The sequence below is a fragment of the Myotis myotis genome, unplaced genomic scaffold (genome assembly GCF_014108235.1).
Source record: "Myotis myotis isolate mMyoMyo1 unplaced genomic scaffold, mMyoMyo1.p scaffold_m19_p_14, whole genome shotgun sequence".
In the NCBI taxonomy this organism is placed as follows: Eukaryota; Metazoa; Chordata; class Mammalia; order Chiroptera; family Vespertilionidae; genus Myotis; species Myotis myotis.
The window spans coordinates 42,357,270-42,373,352 of NW_023416318.1; the positions used below are offsets into that span (position 1 = coordinate 42,357,270).

The 16,083-nt window shown below is 42.2% G+C and overlaps 1 protein-coding gene across 6 annotated transcripts in view; it reads right to left on the reverse strand.

Moving 5' to 3' along the window:
• The window catches only part of CLIP4 (CAP-Gly domain containing linker protein family member 4), a 53,598-nt gene that overhangs the window by 13,167 nt on the left and 24,348 nt on the right, over positions 1–16,083 (reverse strand). For 5 of the 6 annotated variants that reach the window (XM_036334986.1, XM_036334988.1, XM_036334987.1 and 2 more), the window contains exons 8-12: positions 14,038–14,173; positions 10,561–10,701; positions 5,649–5,738; positions 4,747–4,896; positions 2,265–2,399 (exon numbers count right to left, since the gene is read on the reverse strand). In XM_036334986.1, the coding sequence (XP_036190879.1) occupies positions 2,265–2,399; positions 4,747–4,896; positions 5,649–5,738; positions 10,561–10,701; positions 14,038–14,173 (652 nt within the window). The remainder of the gene's footprint in view (positions 1–2,264; positions 2,400–4,746; positions 4,897–5,648; positions 5,739–10,560; positions 10,702–14,037; positions 14,174–16,083) is intronic. The other variant, XM_036334990.1, reaches the window with a different exon arrangement.

Here is a 16,083-nt window from a genome sequence, read left to right on the forward strand (position 1 = left end):
AAAAAGGAGAATTTAGTACTAATTGTATTTGGTTCCTTACAATCAGTATCAAATAAAAAAATAAGGATATAGATATTGAGAAATTTATTGCAACTTATAAATTCCCAAATACAAAAATATTGTTTCCTTCCAATTACTAGTTCAAAGAGACAATTATACAATGTCTAAAAAGACAACCTGGAAGTTCTTAGTATTTTTCCCTCTTCTACTTGAGCTCATTTCCGTAGTTTGGGTTGGAAAGATTAATTGCATGACCGTTTTGTATTAAACAGTCCTACTATGCACAAGCACAGAGCAATGTATGCAAACCTACTGCTTGGCTGTAACTAATGCCCTGGAACAGGTCATCACATTTCGGAACGTCACTAGCCAGGCTCACCTGGTGGCCGCTGTTATTTCTCTGAGTGCCAGAGTTGGAATTTTCCAAGTTTTACTTCCTTCTGCCGTTGATGTTTTCCTACATAATTTTTTGCATTTTCCCTTTTTACCGATAATATACCATGCAACTACTACATGCTTACAATATAGTTCTTGAGAATGCGTAACACACCAAAAAAAAAGGCATTATGACAAGTGTTAATAACAGTGACTACACATTGTCAGGTTGTGGTGAGGAACAGATTTAAAAGCCAATATTCCCATTTAAAAGACAATACTCTTTCAGAGGTGGCACTGATTCAAATGCTAAGGAGGCTAAACAAGACCCTCTCCGGGCTAGATCGTGTCGTCTATAAAACGCCGAGCTATAGCCACTGCTCCAGAGAACTGAATGGCGTAACTTCTGATGCCACGAGAAATCTATGCTACTACTTTCTAAAAGGCAGAATGACTTTAACAAAGAGGTGTCTAACTTTTATTATATTTGCTTATTACTTCCCAGATTTCTAAATGCTTCCCATTAGGAATTTAAAAATTGAAAGTCAAACTAAACGATGAACTGCATCCAGCAAATCAAACCACGCCAGCCTTGTCTAACATAACCACAGAAAGGAAACTCAAAAGACATACGGGATTGTGAAAATCAACCTACCTTTGGGATTACTGAGTTTTTGAAAACTGTATTGAGAACATCCTAACTATGCTCAATTACTACCTGGAGGCCTAAGAGAAACATGAATTATAAAGCATATGGCCCCTCTCAAATCAATTAGTTGGACTGCAATTACAAGTGACGTTACTGAAACAAGAATGTGTGGGGAGACAATGCTGCAGGGCGCTCTCGTGCTTCTGCATGTTCCGTGGACGGAGGCACTAACTGGCTTTCCATGGGAGTCTGTACAGAGGACAGGCGTGGAGGGACAGACAGAGTCTCCCCCGTAGCGAAGGACAGGCGCTTACTGTTGGTGTGAAGGTGCAGGTTCCTTAAGCTCACAGCTCCTCTCCCAGAGCGTAAACCACTGGGTGTGCAGTGTCACCTGGCCCCCTACCTCACCTTCGAAACTGGGGCCCAGGGAACAATTGCAAAAAAAAAAAAAAAAAAAAAAAAAGAGGTGACCCTGGCTCCTGCTATTGTTGTGAGCACTGAAGTCCTCTGTCTCTGACCCAGGAGCCCCATTGTCTGCCAGCACCCAGGCAACCATGGCAATCTACCTGGTTAGCTTGCAAATGGGGTAAAATCTCAGAGCCTTCACAGGCTGCTACAGACATTCTAAAAAAGCATTGTCCTAGGCAACCTGGTCCCTCCATGCAGCGATGCCACCATGTGTCAAAGCAGCACATTGCTACTTACACACACGAACGTGGTTTCACTCAGCTGGCTTCCCCCTGAAATTTCAGTCACTGGAAATGCAAAAGGAAAATAGCCTTTCTTCTGGAATCCCCACAGAAGTCTAGATGGGAATTAATAGAGAAACACACACACACGTTCCTAAGGTCCCGGGCACGCAAAAGCTTCGTCCTTTTCCTGTGCACCTTGCTTGCCTTTCTCTGATACAAGCTCTGTGCAGTGAACTCGTCATCTGCTCGTTTTCAAGATGATCCTCAGCCTAACCTAATGCTAACGTGTCTGCTCTGTCGTTGAGCACACTCGGCAGTCAGTGGGAGTGAGGCCGGAGAGTGACAGCCACTTCAAACACTATCGGCAAGAAAATGTATGGATAACAGTCAACCTGGGTACAAACAGTCTGCGTTTCAATCGTTGTTGTGCATTCCCTGCGCCACAGCTACCAATGTTCCTCAGAAATTCTCTGTCATCGCATGTGACGTGTTAAGCCTTCTGGACCCTACAGAATTCAGGCGGAACGAAGGCTGCGCACACGAGTTACCTGGAGCAAAGTTCGTCGTCCCGAAAAACCTGATGGTGCCGATCCGCTGGCCAACCACCAGCACCCTGTCCCCCAGCTGGAGCTCCCCCGCGCGGCGGGTACTATTTGCTCCAGATGTTGCTGAAGATTTCAAACCTGTGTCATCGGTTGGTGGGAGGAAGGGGTTAGGGCAGGAAAAGAAGAGAAAAAACAAAAGGGAAAAAATAAGAAAACACATTAGCCAAAATATCACTCTGTATTCTAACCAGTCCAGTTGGCTGGAGATTTTGATTTACAATGCCTTTCATTATAAATCGTCTACAGCAGCGAGTTCCAACCTTTTCATCCCCTGGCACACATAAGCTAATTACTAAAATTCTGCGGCACGCCAAAACATATTTTTTGCCGATCTGAACAAAAAAAAAAAATAGATGTAATTTTGATTCCTTCACACCATTGTTGTGTTGGCTGTTGTCATTTTTTTATTTGACAACTAAAGGAAAAGAGGTCAGTGCCCCTGACTAAGTAGTCAGGAATTGCATATTTTACAAGTTCTTGTGGTACACTGGTTGAAGATCACCGATCTATAGTTCTGTTCCCGTGTGAGGTCAAGCTACTCAGGGAGATGTGAAGAGCTGCCTGAGAAAACTCTGGCCGTGGGAACTGAACACACACAATTCCTGAGCAACTCTGTCCAGACTGCCCGGTGGCACCCTCTCCGAGAACAGAGGCTGGAGAGTAAGTGCTTTTGACTTTGTCACGACGACTCAGCTCTGCTGTTGTAGCACAAAAGCTGACATAGACAGGTGGGCGTGGCATGTTCCAATAACACCTTATTTACAAATATTTGGTGGCAGGTTGGATTTGGCCATGGGCTGTCATTGGCCAATTGTAAAATCCTACAATTAGAGTTGTTCACTGGGACTCAGTGTAAATGACACACATAGGAATGTGATTTGAGGTGAACTTGCTATAAGGTTCCAATGACCCCATCTGATTTCCTTATTGGAAACAAAACCTCTCACCTTGACTCAGACCTAAACCCTGAAGTGCCTGTTGAACATCAGCAGTCCTGGAGAATACTGCCTAGAGAGCTGTCCAGTCATTACAGAGAAGAGGTGTGCCTGGAGGCTTCTCCACCCCCACCACCAGACAGAACAGCTGTTATCTGGGGAGGCCTAGAGCCCCGCAGAGGGCGCGGGGTGGAGGGCAAGTCACCCTGTGAAAGGGGAGAAACTATGGCAACAAATAAACCGGGGGGGGAGGAGGAGGGAGGCCTGGATAAAGGGCAATGCTAAACAGCCTTAGGCCCTCAAATAACTAATATCCCCATAGCACTTCACAGTCTACAACATGTTTTTCATAAGAATTATGAAAACTCAGAAATTAACTAAGACATGGTGTTCACCGGAGGCAGGTGGCACACCTGGACTAAATCCAGACCCTATGACCAGAAATCCTCAGGTTCAGGTTGCATAGATGCTGGCAGGGTTCGCAGCTAGTTAAAATCACATCAGAACAGGTTCTCACGGCCAACCTGTAGGAGAGCGTCCGACCCTTCCTACAGAGTTTTAAATAGTGGGTAAAACTAGAGAAAGCATGCGTTTAAAATGTGAGGATGACACAAAAGCATGTGCGGAAGCCAATATGCATGATGTGAGAAACAAAATTCTGAGGGTGAGAGCTCCAGCATCAAATTACATGAAAATGCCAAGTCCTGTAGCGAGCAGTAGCATGAAGAGACTGGCACAGCCCGGTCTGAGCCGACAGCACAGTGCGGTCGCCCACACTGCAGCAGCGGCAGACTCGCTGGTACTGAGAGGAAGGGTTCAGCTCACTACCGGCTGCCAGGAGGGGTCTGGGGACCCTGAGGCGTGGGGAAGAGCTGACGATACCTGGGACAGAGATGGACTAAACAGCAGCAGAGAAAGCAGCAGACAGACCTGAGGGTGACCCGGGGGAGCCACTTCCACGCGGCCATGACTTACCTCCCTCCCTAAGCCTCCGTTTCCTCATTCATAAAATGAGGATAACAACAGTACCTACTCCATAGGTTTATTTTGAGAATTACATAAAATAAGGTACGTAAAGTGCCTAGAATAGTACCCGAAATAATAAATATACAGTACATGTTAGTTATTATTTGGTTTATGTTGGAGAAGAGATAAGGAAGATAGCAAACCATACATTTCCAATTATCTGAGGATGTGTCCTAAAGTTCTATAACGAACCTTAAAGGGCGGGAGGCCTCAGACACATGGGGAAGGGAAGTCAACCCGACGGGTGGATGGCGTGAGCAGGGCGCTAGGCGAGAGGCTGAGAGGTCGAGCACGCTTACGAAGGGGAGGGAGGCAGGGCCGTGGGGAACACAGGGGAGGGTGCAAGTAGTTCAATCTGATTGAAGTCAAGGGTTCCTTCTACACATTTAAAAAGAGCAAATCTACTTACAAACAGACCAAGATAAAAACCACCAAGAAAGCCTGGTTGAAAAAGCCATAGATACCAGCGCTGGCCCTGGATGGCGCAGACGGGCTTTTGCTCGTGGTCGGCTTGCCACTGCCCCGGGCGTGCAGTTTCCTGGGGTGGCTCTGCTTGTGCTCCAAGGAAGACGCAGAGGACAAGCTGCTGATGGAGCCAGGCAGGTGAACTGAAACTGGGAGAGGAAAGGAACATATCAAAGGGCGAGCACAGGAAGTGAGCCAATGAGACACTTCTCCAGGTAAATCCTCCTGAAGCTCGCCCCTTAGCTTCCCCAATTGTGGATTACCTGGTGCTGAATTACATGCCTGGTTTATGCCAAGACAGCTGATACATAAAAGACCTTATAACTCAAGCAACTGTATTTTAAGGAAACACACTGTATGGTGACAATCTTATACAAGACAACATCATCACATCCGTAGACTTCAGCTGACTACCTACCCTAACCACCACTCCCTCACCTCTCACTTTAGATGGGACAGCAGAATCCCATCTTATTATGCAAACAACAGTGCTAATATGTTTTAAGGTAACAAAGTTTAATATTTAAATGTTTTGAGTCAACCTGAAGGCAAGCAGGAATACTTCTGAATTTTCCATTCATGCTCTATTCACCTGATGATTTGAAAGCTAAAGGCAACTTTAAATCTTTTCGTCAAGCCTTTTACACTATGTAATGTCCTTCTGCTCTCAATATAGTTCTCTAATGTAAGTACACAAGAATCACAGTACAGGATTTTCTATAAAAACATATACATGCTTGAGCAAGAGCTGCTTAGGGGATTTTTCAAGGATAAATTTTTACTATACTGATTTTTCCCTGAAAAACTTTAAAATTTAGCCCCATAGAAGTTATGTCATTGTATTATCTTAAAGTGCCATCATGAAATGTAACTGTGAGGACAGAATTATAAAGTGTGTTACCATCTTTCTCCGTCGCGGTTTTCAGTTCCTCACCAGCAGACAGCGAAAGCGTTGATTCCGAAGCGCCGTCTCTTTTTGGTGGCATTAACCCTAGAACACAGCACAAAACACGCTCAGCAAGAAAGAATTTTGTTTATCATTACACATAAAAATGTACTTTCTTTTTCAGTAGAGAAGGCCTTCCTACTTAAATCTTATCCACTTCTGAAAACATGCTGGATAATAAATCCACAGACAGCAGGGGCCAGTAATTCATTATTTAAAGGGAAGAGAAAGGAATGCATTCCTAGCCCACCTGAAAACCCGTTTCCCCAAATATCACTAAAGTGTATTTTAAACCTGTTTAGCACTCCATTAAGGAATCTAAATAACAGAAAGCATTTACAGCACAGCTGCTGAATTGCATGATACGCATGCACAAGGCTGGCAGGTAAAGCAAACAAACGCAGCTGAGATGGGACAGTTGCACACTTGCTAGGACTTGCAAACGATTTACATCATTTCACAGGTGTGTGCATGCAAATTCATTATAGCAGATTCTCTATTTAGATAGCGAACTTCAGGTAAAAACAAATTTTATGAGTAATTACTCATGTAAGTGAGAGTCAGGTAGTAAAATATCCTGTACTCTTTGCCACTGGTATTTTGAAAATGACTACCCCACTCTCAATACACCCAACTCCCACAAAAAATTCACTAAAAAAAAAAGCTCATGAATAACACTCTACCCTATTAAGACTCCTGTTTCAATTCTACAGACCCAAATTATGTAAATAATAAACCTAGGGCGTTGCACCAGTTTTAAATTCCACCGACACCCATTTCCGTCCCACTCACTGACGAAGCACTCTGGGTGGAGAGCTGTGCTTGGCACTGTAGCATCGCAAACGTGAACAAGACATGGTCTAAGCCAGGGGTGGGCAAACTTTTTGACTTGAGGGCCACAATGGGTTCTTAAACTGGACCGGAGGGCCGGAACAAAAGCATGGATGGAGTGTTTGTGTGAACTAATATAAATTCAAAGTAAACATCATTACATAAAAGGGTACGGTCTTTTTTTTTTTTTTTTTTTAGTTTTATTCATTTCAAACGGGCCGGATCCGGCCCGCGGGCCGTAGTTTGCCCACGGCTGGAGACCTTTTCTTGTTGGTGAGGTAGAAAGACATGGAGATGAATAACTAAAATAGGACATTTTTGATGTAAGTGCTAGCAGAGGAGGAGGGGACAATAACCGTGGCTACAAAGGTAAATTAATGCCTCCACCAGATCGCGTGTTGAGATGGGTCTTGATGGGTGGGTCTGATTTCTTCTAGAGAATACTGGAGGTGTGGTCAGAAAGAACTGGGGGGGTAGGCATTCTGGATGAACTAAAAAAAGTCTTAAAGACAGAGTCAGACAAGGATGAGTAGTGTGGCTGGAATAAAGAGTTGTTTGGGCTGGGGGACAAGTAAACTGGATAGACTGGGTCAGAGTAAAATCTTAGAAGGGACAGTGCTGGCTCCGGACTGGAACCTTGGGGAAGGAGTGAGCCTCTGACGGGTTTGGAGAGGAGGACTGGCATGAACAGTTACGGGGGAGTGACGAGACCCTGACAGCGAAGTTGAGGAGGAAACGAGAGGAGAGGCTGGAGCAGAGACCAGGTAGAGTTGTTACACAGGCCAGGAATGAGGCCAGAGCCGCAACAGCAGGAGCTGAATGGACAGGTGGGTAAGAGACTTTGTGAAACAACCCAGAGTGGATTTATTTTTCAGTATATTTTTCAGTTCTGAAATATCTGTTTGGTCCTTTCTTTATATTTGAATTTTTTGTTGAGATAAACCAGAGATTCACATGCAGTGGTAAGAAACAATACAGGGAGATCTTGTACACTTTGCCTAGGTTCCCCCAAAGGTAGCATTTTGCAAAACTTATTATAATAACACCAGAGGCCTGATGCACGAAATTCATGCAAGGGGCTTGGCCTTCGCAGCCCCAGCTTTGTCTGGAAGGTCTTCCGGAAGGACATCCGGTCTAATTAGCATATTACGCTTTTATTAATATAATAGAGGCCCGGTGAATGAAATTCATGCACTGGGGGGGGCGGTCCCCAAGCCCAGCCTGCGCCCTCTAGCAGTCCAGGAACCCTCAGGAGATGTCTGACTGCTGTGGAGACAGGAGAGGCTCCCACCACCACTGCTACACTCACCAGCTGTGAGCCCAGCTTCTGACTGAGCAGTGCTCCCCCTGTAGGAGCGCACTGACCACCAGGGGGCAGCTCCTGTGTTGAGCGTCTTCCCCCTAGTGATCAGTGTGCATCATAGCAACTGGTTATTCTGCCATTCAGTCGATTTGTATATTAGCCTTTTATTATATAGGATCTTTTTTTCTTTAATATATTTTATTCATTTTTTACAGAGAGGAGGGGAGAGGGATAGAGTTAGAAACATTGATGAGAAATATCGATCAGCTGCCTCTTGTACACTCCCTACTGGGGATGTACCCACAACCAACGTACATGCCCTTGACCAGAATCGAACCTGGGACCCTTCAGTCTGCAGGCCAACGCTCTATCCACTGAGTCAAGCTGGTTAGGGCTACGCTTTTATTATTATAGTTAACCGGGGTACTGACACTGATACAATACACCAATCTCAGATTACCCTATTCATCTGTGTGTGTGTGTGTGTGTGTGCACGCACACACACATGCACATTCATGTGTGCACACATGCATCATTGGTTTTTTTTATATTTTCATTTCTCTACTGAAACTTTCCATTTGTCTAAGGAGTGTTCCCTTAATTCTAAGAGCACTGGTTATTATTATGTTCTTTAAACTCTATCTGTATCATTTCAGGACCGGCATCTTTTGATCGTCCTTTTCCTTGAGAGATGTTGAGATTTTCCTGGTCATTCATATTTGGAGCAATTTGGGGTGGCAGCCTATCGATTGTGAATATTATTTAAAGGACTCTGGGTCCTGTTTAACTGCTATGGAGATGCTGTTTTGTTTTGGCCAGAAGCCGACCCATTAGGTTCAGGCTGAAAGTTCCCACCTTCTGTGACTGTGGTTCCAATGTCAGTTCAGTTGCCAAAGCCTCTTTGCGATCCATCTCAGGTGCTGTGCTGCCCAGCACCAGCGTGGGGCCAGGCAGATCCGAGCACATCCAACTTGGGAGTAAGCCCGAGACTTCACCCCAGCATTGTCAGGTCACTTTCTTGAGCTCCCTCCCATCCATGGTCTCCCTGACACTTTCCTGCCCCTAGGGGGCGGCCCTCCTGGTATTCTGGATACAATGTCTGGGTTTTAGTTCCCCTGCTCTGTCCTACAATCTCCTGAGCCAGATTCTGCCTCGGGGCCAAGCTGTGGAAAAAGGAAAGAAAACTAATGGGGACTCCAGGCATGTTCTTGGGACCCTGGTTTCTCTGGTCAGAGGCAAGGGCTCTCCCTTGGGGGCCAGAGGCCTGTTGCACCACACAGGGCTGCCCAGGGTGGGGTGGGGAAGAGCCAACAGGGGAAGGAAGCACTCAGGGAAGAAGCAAGGGATCTCCTCTACGTTCTGTCTCCCAAACGAGAAGTGAGGGGCTTCCCTTTGAGCTTTCGCTCCCTGTCTGCTGGAACTTCGGGGTTTCAGCTTAAAGGATTCCGTTTGCAATAGCTTCAAAAAGTATGAAGACCTAGGAATAGACCTAACAAAACAGGTACAAGACATCTGTAGAGAAAGTTATGAAATCTGATTAAGATACTTCTGAAGGACCTAACTAAACAGACATCCCAAGCTCATCATTAAAAGACTGACTATTGTAAAGACGTCTGTTCTCCCCTGATTTGAAGTTTAAATGCAATACCCGTTAAAAGGTCAACAAATATCTTTTAAATGAAACAACAGCTTTTCCTAAAATTTACACAGAAGTGTGGTTTATAAGAGCACAAATAGGGAAGACACTGTTGGGGTAGGAGGCCTTCTTCCACTGGACGCCAAGAAGTATTTTTTTAAACTACAGCAATTAGGAGTGCAGTGTTACACGGGGATATCCCCACGCAACAGGTTGGAAAGGCCAACCAAGTTCCTGGACAGAATCCTTCGATCACAGCAGAAAGCCTTTTCTGCGTGAGTATGAATGAGTTAGCAAGCATGCGTCGCACTCGTTTTGTGCTAGGTGCTACAGTGCATACAAAAAGACAAAATACTCTCACCCTCCATTTAAAGCTTCAAATTTTGCTGACAGAATAAAAGACCTGCCCAAGTAAAGGAGTCAGAGGACAAAACCCAGAAGAACAAAGAACAGTCAGGTGGTGTGGATAAAAGTGTGGGCAAGTTAGGGGATGAAGAGATCAAAGAGATCTGGGGTCACTGGGGAAGTTTTCATGGAGAAACAGGATCTGAAAAAGGAGGTAAAAAAACGGCTGGGGCCTCAAAAGGCAGAAGTCAAATGACTGCCCTGGGGAACTAGCATGAGACCAAGCACTCGGGGAGGAGTGAGAGCAACGTGCTGCACTCTGCACGGGAGACAGGGAGATGCAACAAACCATCCTCAACCCGGCAGCCGGCAGCCTCCATCAAACAGAGAATGCGCTCTGGCTGCCAGTTCCAGGAGTCCGACGTTTTCTGATAAAAAACCAAGTCACTGAAACTCCTGAACAGGTGATAAACATAGAGCAGCTGTGAAGGATTTTTAGAGGTATAAACTCTAGCTTTGGGGTTCGATTGGGGGGTAGTAAGGGTATGGAGATCGTAGGAAGAAAAGGAAGGAAGGAACGTCAGGAATTAAAATCATAAACTATGACTGAGCTCTAAAAGCACACTAAGGTGCAGGTTTTATCAGATTCGTAGTTAGGTAGCAAAAAGGGTGTGAAACAACCCACATATGAGGCATTCCACAAATAAAATTAACATGCGGAAGGAAATATTTAAGTTTCCGGTTGGACCTACCAGTGTTTACTTTTGACGTTACGTGAGCCACATCAATTTTCTGGGACCTGGTGAGCGGGACAGCTTTTGTAGAAGGAGAGTGGATTATATTCTTCCTTCGATCTTTTGCTTTACTTATCTTTGAAAGGGGTGCAAAAATGCCTGAGAGAGAACGTAGAATTTTGGTGTTAAGCAATTAAAAAAGCATTTCAAAGCCAGTACAACTGCTTAGTAATATAAATCTTTAAGTTCGTTTTTAGCACCTAGTAGGTGTCCTGTAGTGACAGACAAAAAAACACAGTCCGTGGCCTCAAAGAGCTTACAACCTAGTTGTCAAGACAAACGACAGACACAGTAACTTAAGAATCCCAAACAAGACACATAATCAGATGTTAAGTAAAATTACAGGGGGAAGAGAAATAAGTAAAGGTCACAGTTTTCCATTATAATCATTTCTGACGAAGATATTGACAAATGGTGCACTATATAATATAAAAACCACTCTTCTATGTCACTTTATCTCTACCTCCTTTCAGACTCATATTTTCCCACATTAAAGCTTTTTATGTCCACATTTTATCTCTCTTCAAGCCTGTACAGCTTTAGAAGACAAAATTCAATATTACTCATCTCTGCATTCCCCCACGGTACCGAATTACAGTGCCTTACACATACAGGGAATAAAACATCCTTTGAGTATAAAATATAACCTTCCCTAAATGCCTAGCCCTCAGCTCCTGCCAGTCATAAACAACACAGTGTGTGCTGGGGAAGGAGGCCCGCATAGACACAGGGAGGAGGTGTCTGTATGCAATGGCTGGGAGCACAGAGTTCCATTTAAAACGGAGTTTATCCAAAAAAGTTATCCAGTATCAATAAGCATGTATAGACGTCACAGTGGGTATGGACTATAAATACCAAGATGATCTTGCTAAGACATTTTTATAAAGAAAATAAAGTCCTAATATTTAAAAAGAAAATAAAGTCCTAATATGTATATTATACACTTCCACTGAGTGTTTATAACCTACCAGACATCATGAGTAAAATGTAATATATTAGAACCAACTTGTTTTAAAATAAAATTGTAGAAATGTTCAAGATTCTACAAAAAGTGAGTGCTTTGTACTAGCTCACAAGTGTAACACGTGTCAATCGTGATACTTTGCTGCTGATCTCGACTCTTTCCTCCCACGGATTCTACAATGCCGTACCCTGATTTTCCTACTTCTTTGATTTATCCACAATGTTCTGCTCTGTCTCCCCCCTTCCCAATTTCCTTGACTTTCTATTCTATTCTTTGACAAACACACACACACACACAGAGAGAGCCCTTGATGATGATCACATTCTGTGTTGCCAAGAATTGGGGGGGAGATTATTTTATCTCTGGGAATATAAATGTATACAATGTTACTGAAGAGGTGTGCCCAAAGATTTCGAGGTCACATTTGCATATTGTGAGGAGAAAATAGATTTCAAGAGCCAAAGCAATTTCTAATTTACTGCTATAACCCGTTTTGGAAACTGCCTGGGCTCAGAACACCAAGCTGGCTCAGCAGGAAGGTTACTCCCATTCTTTTGCATAACCCAACACATGATTCTTGCCCCCCAACTTGCCTTCAAGTTTGTAAAGGAAGACAGAGGCAAGGTTCCTGGGGGGATCCAGCTTTGTCCTAATCAAGCATGCCTCTCCTTCGGCTGATGAGATCTGGGGAGCCCACATGCATCTGCTACAATATAAGCACTTCCCAGCCATCTGATTTACATCTGCCATGTGTGTTGCTAATGGTTTTGATCTTGCCCTTGGTCTGCTTGACAGGTGCCAAAATTAGCTAATAGAGGAAAATTAAAATTAAATTCTTAATCTCTCACAACTAACCATATAAATCCCCAGTTGTTTAAGTAACGTAGTTTGAAAAAATTAAAACATTCAAAAGAATATAACATATAACTAATAATTATATTAGGAAGATCTATCTAAGCTTAAAAGCAATGTAAGAAGTTTTAAAGGCAAAGGCCTTTTAACTACATAAAACTATGTGTTCAAAAACACTGCAAATGAAGTTAAGTTCGAAGGCAAATCACAAACTGAACAAGATATCTGTAAGAAACATTAAGGGCTTCATATCCTAAATATGTATTTGTATTTTTAAAAACTCTTACTGGCTTAAAAAAACAACAACACTAATATCCCAAAATGTTAATGGACAAATAATATGAATATCTCTTGGTAACTGTCAAGATAACATACAAAATACATATACTACAATAAAGTATTTAAGGGTTTTATTTCTCCACAATCAGAGAAATATGAACTCAGACAGAAACTTTCACCCATCAAATTAGAAAAAAAAGAAAATGGAGACACAAAAATCACAATATTTAAAAATTTGGAGAAATTATATTGGCTGTCAAGTAAAAGTACAGAATATATAACTATATATAATCCAAATTTTGTTACAAAGTTAAACAGAAAAAATATACAGATGATTTTCTTCTTTTTCCCTTTTTTATGTTTTTCAAATCTTACACAATGAGCATTTTTTGAACAAAAAAAAATTAATAATGGACCAAGCAAATGAGGCTCCATCATAAATGTATGACAGAAGGAAACTGGTCATTTGGATAATTTGTAACAGCTAGCAAGTAGCTAACATGTTTTGAGTGTTTACAGGGAATCAAGCACTATGCTAGGTGCTTTATATATTCATCAACACATTTAATCCTCATATGAGTCCTTGGGGTATTGTTATCCCCATTTCATATAAGATAAATTGAGGCACAAGAAGAGAAAAAGGGTCACACAGGTGGTAGGTACAGAAGCTGATTCACACCCACACACTCAGACTCCAAAGCCCACACTCCTCAGCAATTCACCATATTGCCTCCCCATGGGGCTCTAAGATGAAATACGGTGCAGCCAGGGAAATGAATGTTCTAGAAGAATACCTCATGGCAAGGAAAAATATTCACAACATAGTAAGTGTCAAATTGAAATAAATGTGTCAAGGGTACGTGTGCGCGTGTGCGCGCGTGTGTGCGCGTGTGCATGTGTGCGCGTGCGTGTGTGCATGTGTGTGTGCGTGTGTGCATGTGTGTGTGCACAAGAGAAAGAGAATATGAATTAAACATTTCTCTTTCTGAGAAATGTCCCAGCTCAGGAGTCCGGAAATAAAGTTTGCCTCATTTGCTTTCCAATCTGCCAAGTTTCCAACCTCCAGGCTCTGTATTTCCTTGATAACAAAGTCCTCCCCGCAGTTGTGATACCAGCACAGGCAGGAGTTTAGCAGGTCCGAGGGGCTGGTGGTCTCCTGTGAGCACGTCTCCCAGTCCCTGGGCTGCTCTCAGCAAGAAAAAAGCAGCCCCTTCAGTTATTAATAAGCAATGGGAGTGGGGGGCAGGGAGACAGAGAGTTTTATTTTCACACAATAAAAGAGTAAAAATTTTTGAGTATTTTAACTTAATTATCATTACCTCAGATAGGCTCTTCCTTACCATATTTGGGGGCACATTTAAAGTACTGGACTCTCCCAACACTTCCATTGTTTTTCCCTTCTGGTTCATCCAACTCAATGCCAGCCCACTGCCCACTTGCAAATTCAGTTGTTCCACAAAATCTTAATGTTCCAACCTAAAGAAAATGTAAATTAGAGTAACTTTTGAGTATGACTAGTAACTCTATATGTTTAAAAAAAAAAAAACATTCAAAGTAGACTTCAGAACAAGGAAATTACCAGGGATAAAAAGAGATAGTAAGTAGTGATAAATGAGTCAGTTCACCAAGAAGAGATGAGTCCTAAATCTATATGCACCTAACAACTGAGCTTCAAAACCAAAAATCACTAACAGAAAGATATATGGAAAATCTTCAAATATTTGGAAATTAAACAATGTACTTTTAAATTTCCATGGTGACAAAAAGTCACAGGGAAATTAGAAAATATTTTGAATTGAATGAGAATAACACAACATATCAAAACATATGGGATGCAGCAAAAGCAGTACTAAGAGGGTAATTTATAATATTAAAATGCTTGCATTAGGAAAGGTCTCAAATCAACGATATAAACTTCCACCTTAAGAAATTGGAAAGTGAAGACCTAAAGCAAGCCAAAGGAAGGAAAAAATACAGGGAAGTGATTAAGAACAGAAAAACAAAAGAGAAAAATCAATGAAACCAAAAGCTGGTTCTTCTGAAGAATAAATAAGATTAATAAACTTTCAGTTGGAGACCAAGGGGGATAAAAAGAAGACACAAATTACAAACATTTCAAGTGAAAAAGGGACATTATTATTTTCCCCCCAATCATTTAAAGAATAGTAAGAAAATACTATGAATAATTCTATGCCTATACATTTGACAAATAAGATGAAATGTTCTAGTTCCTTAAAAGATACAAACTGTCAAAGCTCACACCTGTATTGAATTTGTAGTTTTAAATCTTCAACAACAAAACTTCCAGACCCAAGAGGGCTCACTGGTGCATTCTACCAAGGAACTTAAGGAAAAATAATATCAGTTCTATATAAACTCTTCTCAAACATAAAAATAGATGGGCCAGCTCCCAACTCAGTTTATGAAGCCAACATTAATTACCTTGATACCAAAACCAGCCAAAGACATTACAAGAAAACTACAGACCAATATCCCTCGGGAAAACAGACACAAGAATCCTCACAAAACAAGAGCACACTAAAGCCAGCGATATACGGAAAGGATGGTGCATCAGACTACATGAGGGTTATCATGAGAATGAAAGGCTAGTTCCACATTTGAGAATATAATTCATCATGTCCACAGACGAAAGGGTGAAGGCAAACTTGTCCTTTTGATATATTTTTAAAAAGCTGTAGCAATTTCAACATCATTTCATGATAATATTAATTTTTTAAAAAACTCTCAGCAAACTAGGAATAGACAGCAACTTCCTTAACTAAAGGCATCTACACAAAAGCTACAGCTAACAAGCTCATACCTAATAATGAAAGACTGCGTGCTTTCCCCATAAGACTGGGAACAGTTCAAGGATGTTGGCTCTCACCATTTCTATTCATCCCAGGCAACGAAATCGGCGAGAAATAAAAAAGGCATACAGATTGGAAAGAAGTAAGACTGTCTCTATTCCAAGACAGCGTGGTTGTTTTCACAGGCTACCGCAAAGAATCCGCACAGAAAAGTAGGCCAGTAGAACTAGTAAATTTAGCAAGGTTACAGGATACATGGCCACACAAAAACGAACTGTATTTCTATATGCTAGTAATAACCAACTGAAAAATAAAACTTCAAAACACCACCATGTACAACACCAAAGATCATGAAAGCTTAGGTATAAGTCTAACAAAGTAGGTGCAATATCTATATGCTGGAAACTACAAAACTGATGAAATAAACCAAAGGCCTATTAGGTAGAGAAATATAGCGTATTTGTGATGGAAAGACTTGACATTTTTAAGATGTCACTTCTCCTCAACCTGATCTATGTTTAACACAGCTCCATTTGAAATCCCAGCAGGATTTTTTATAAAAATCTATAAGCTGAT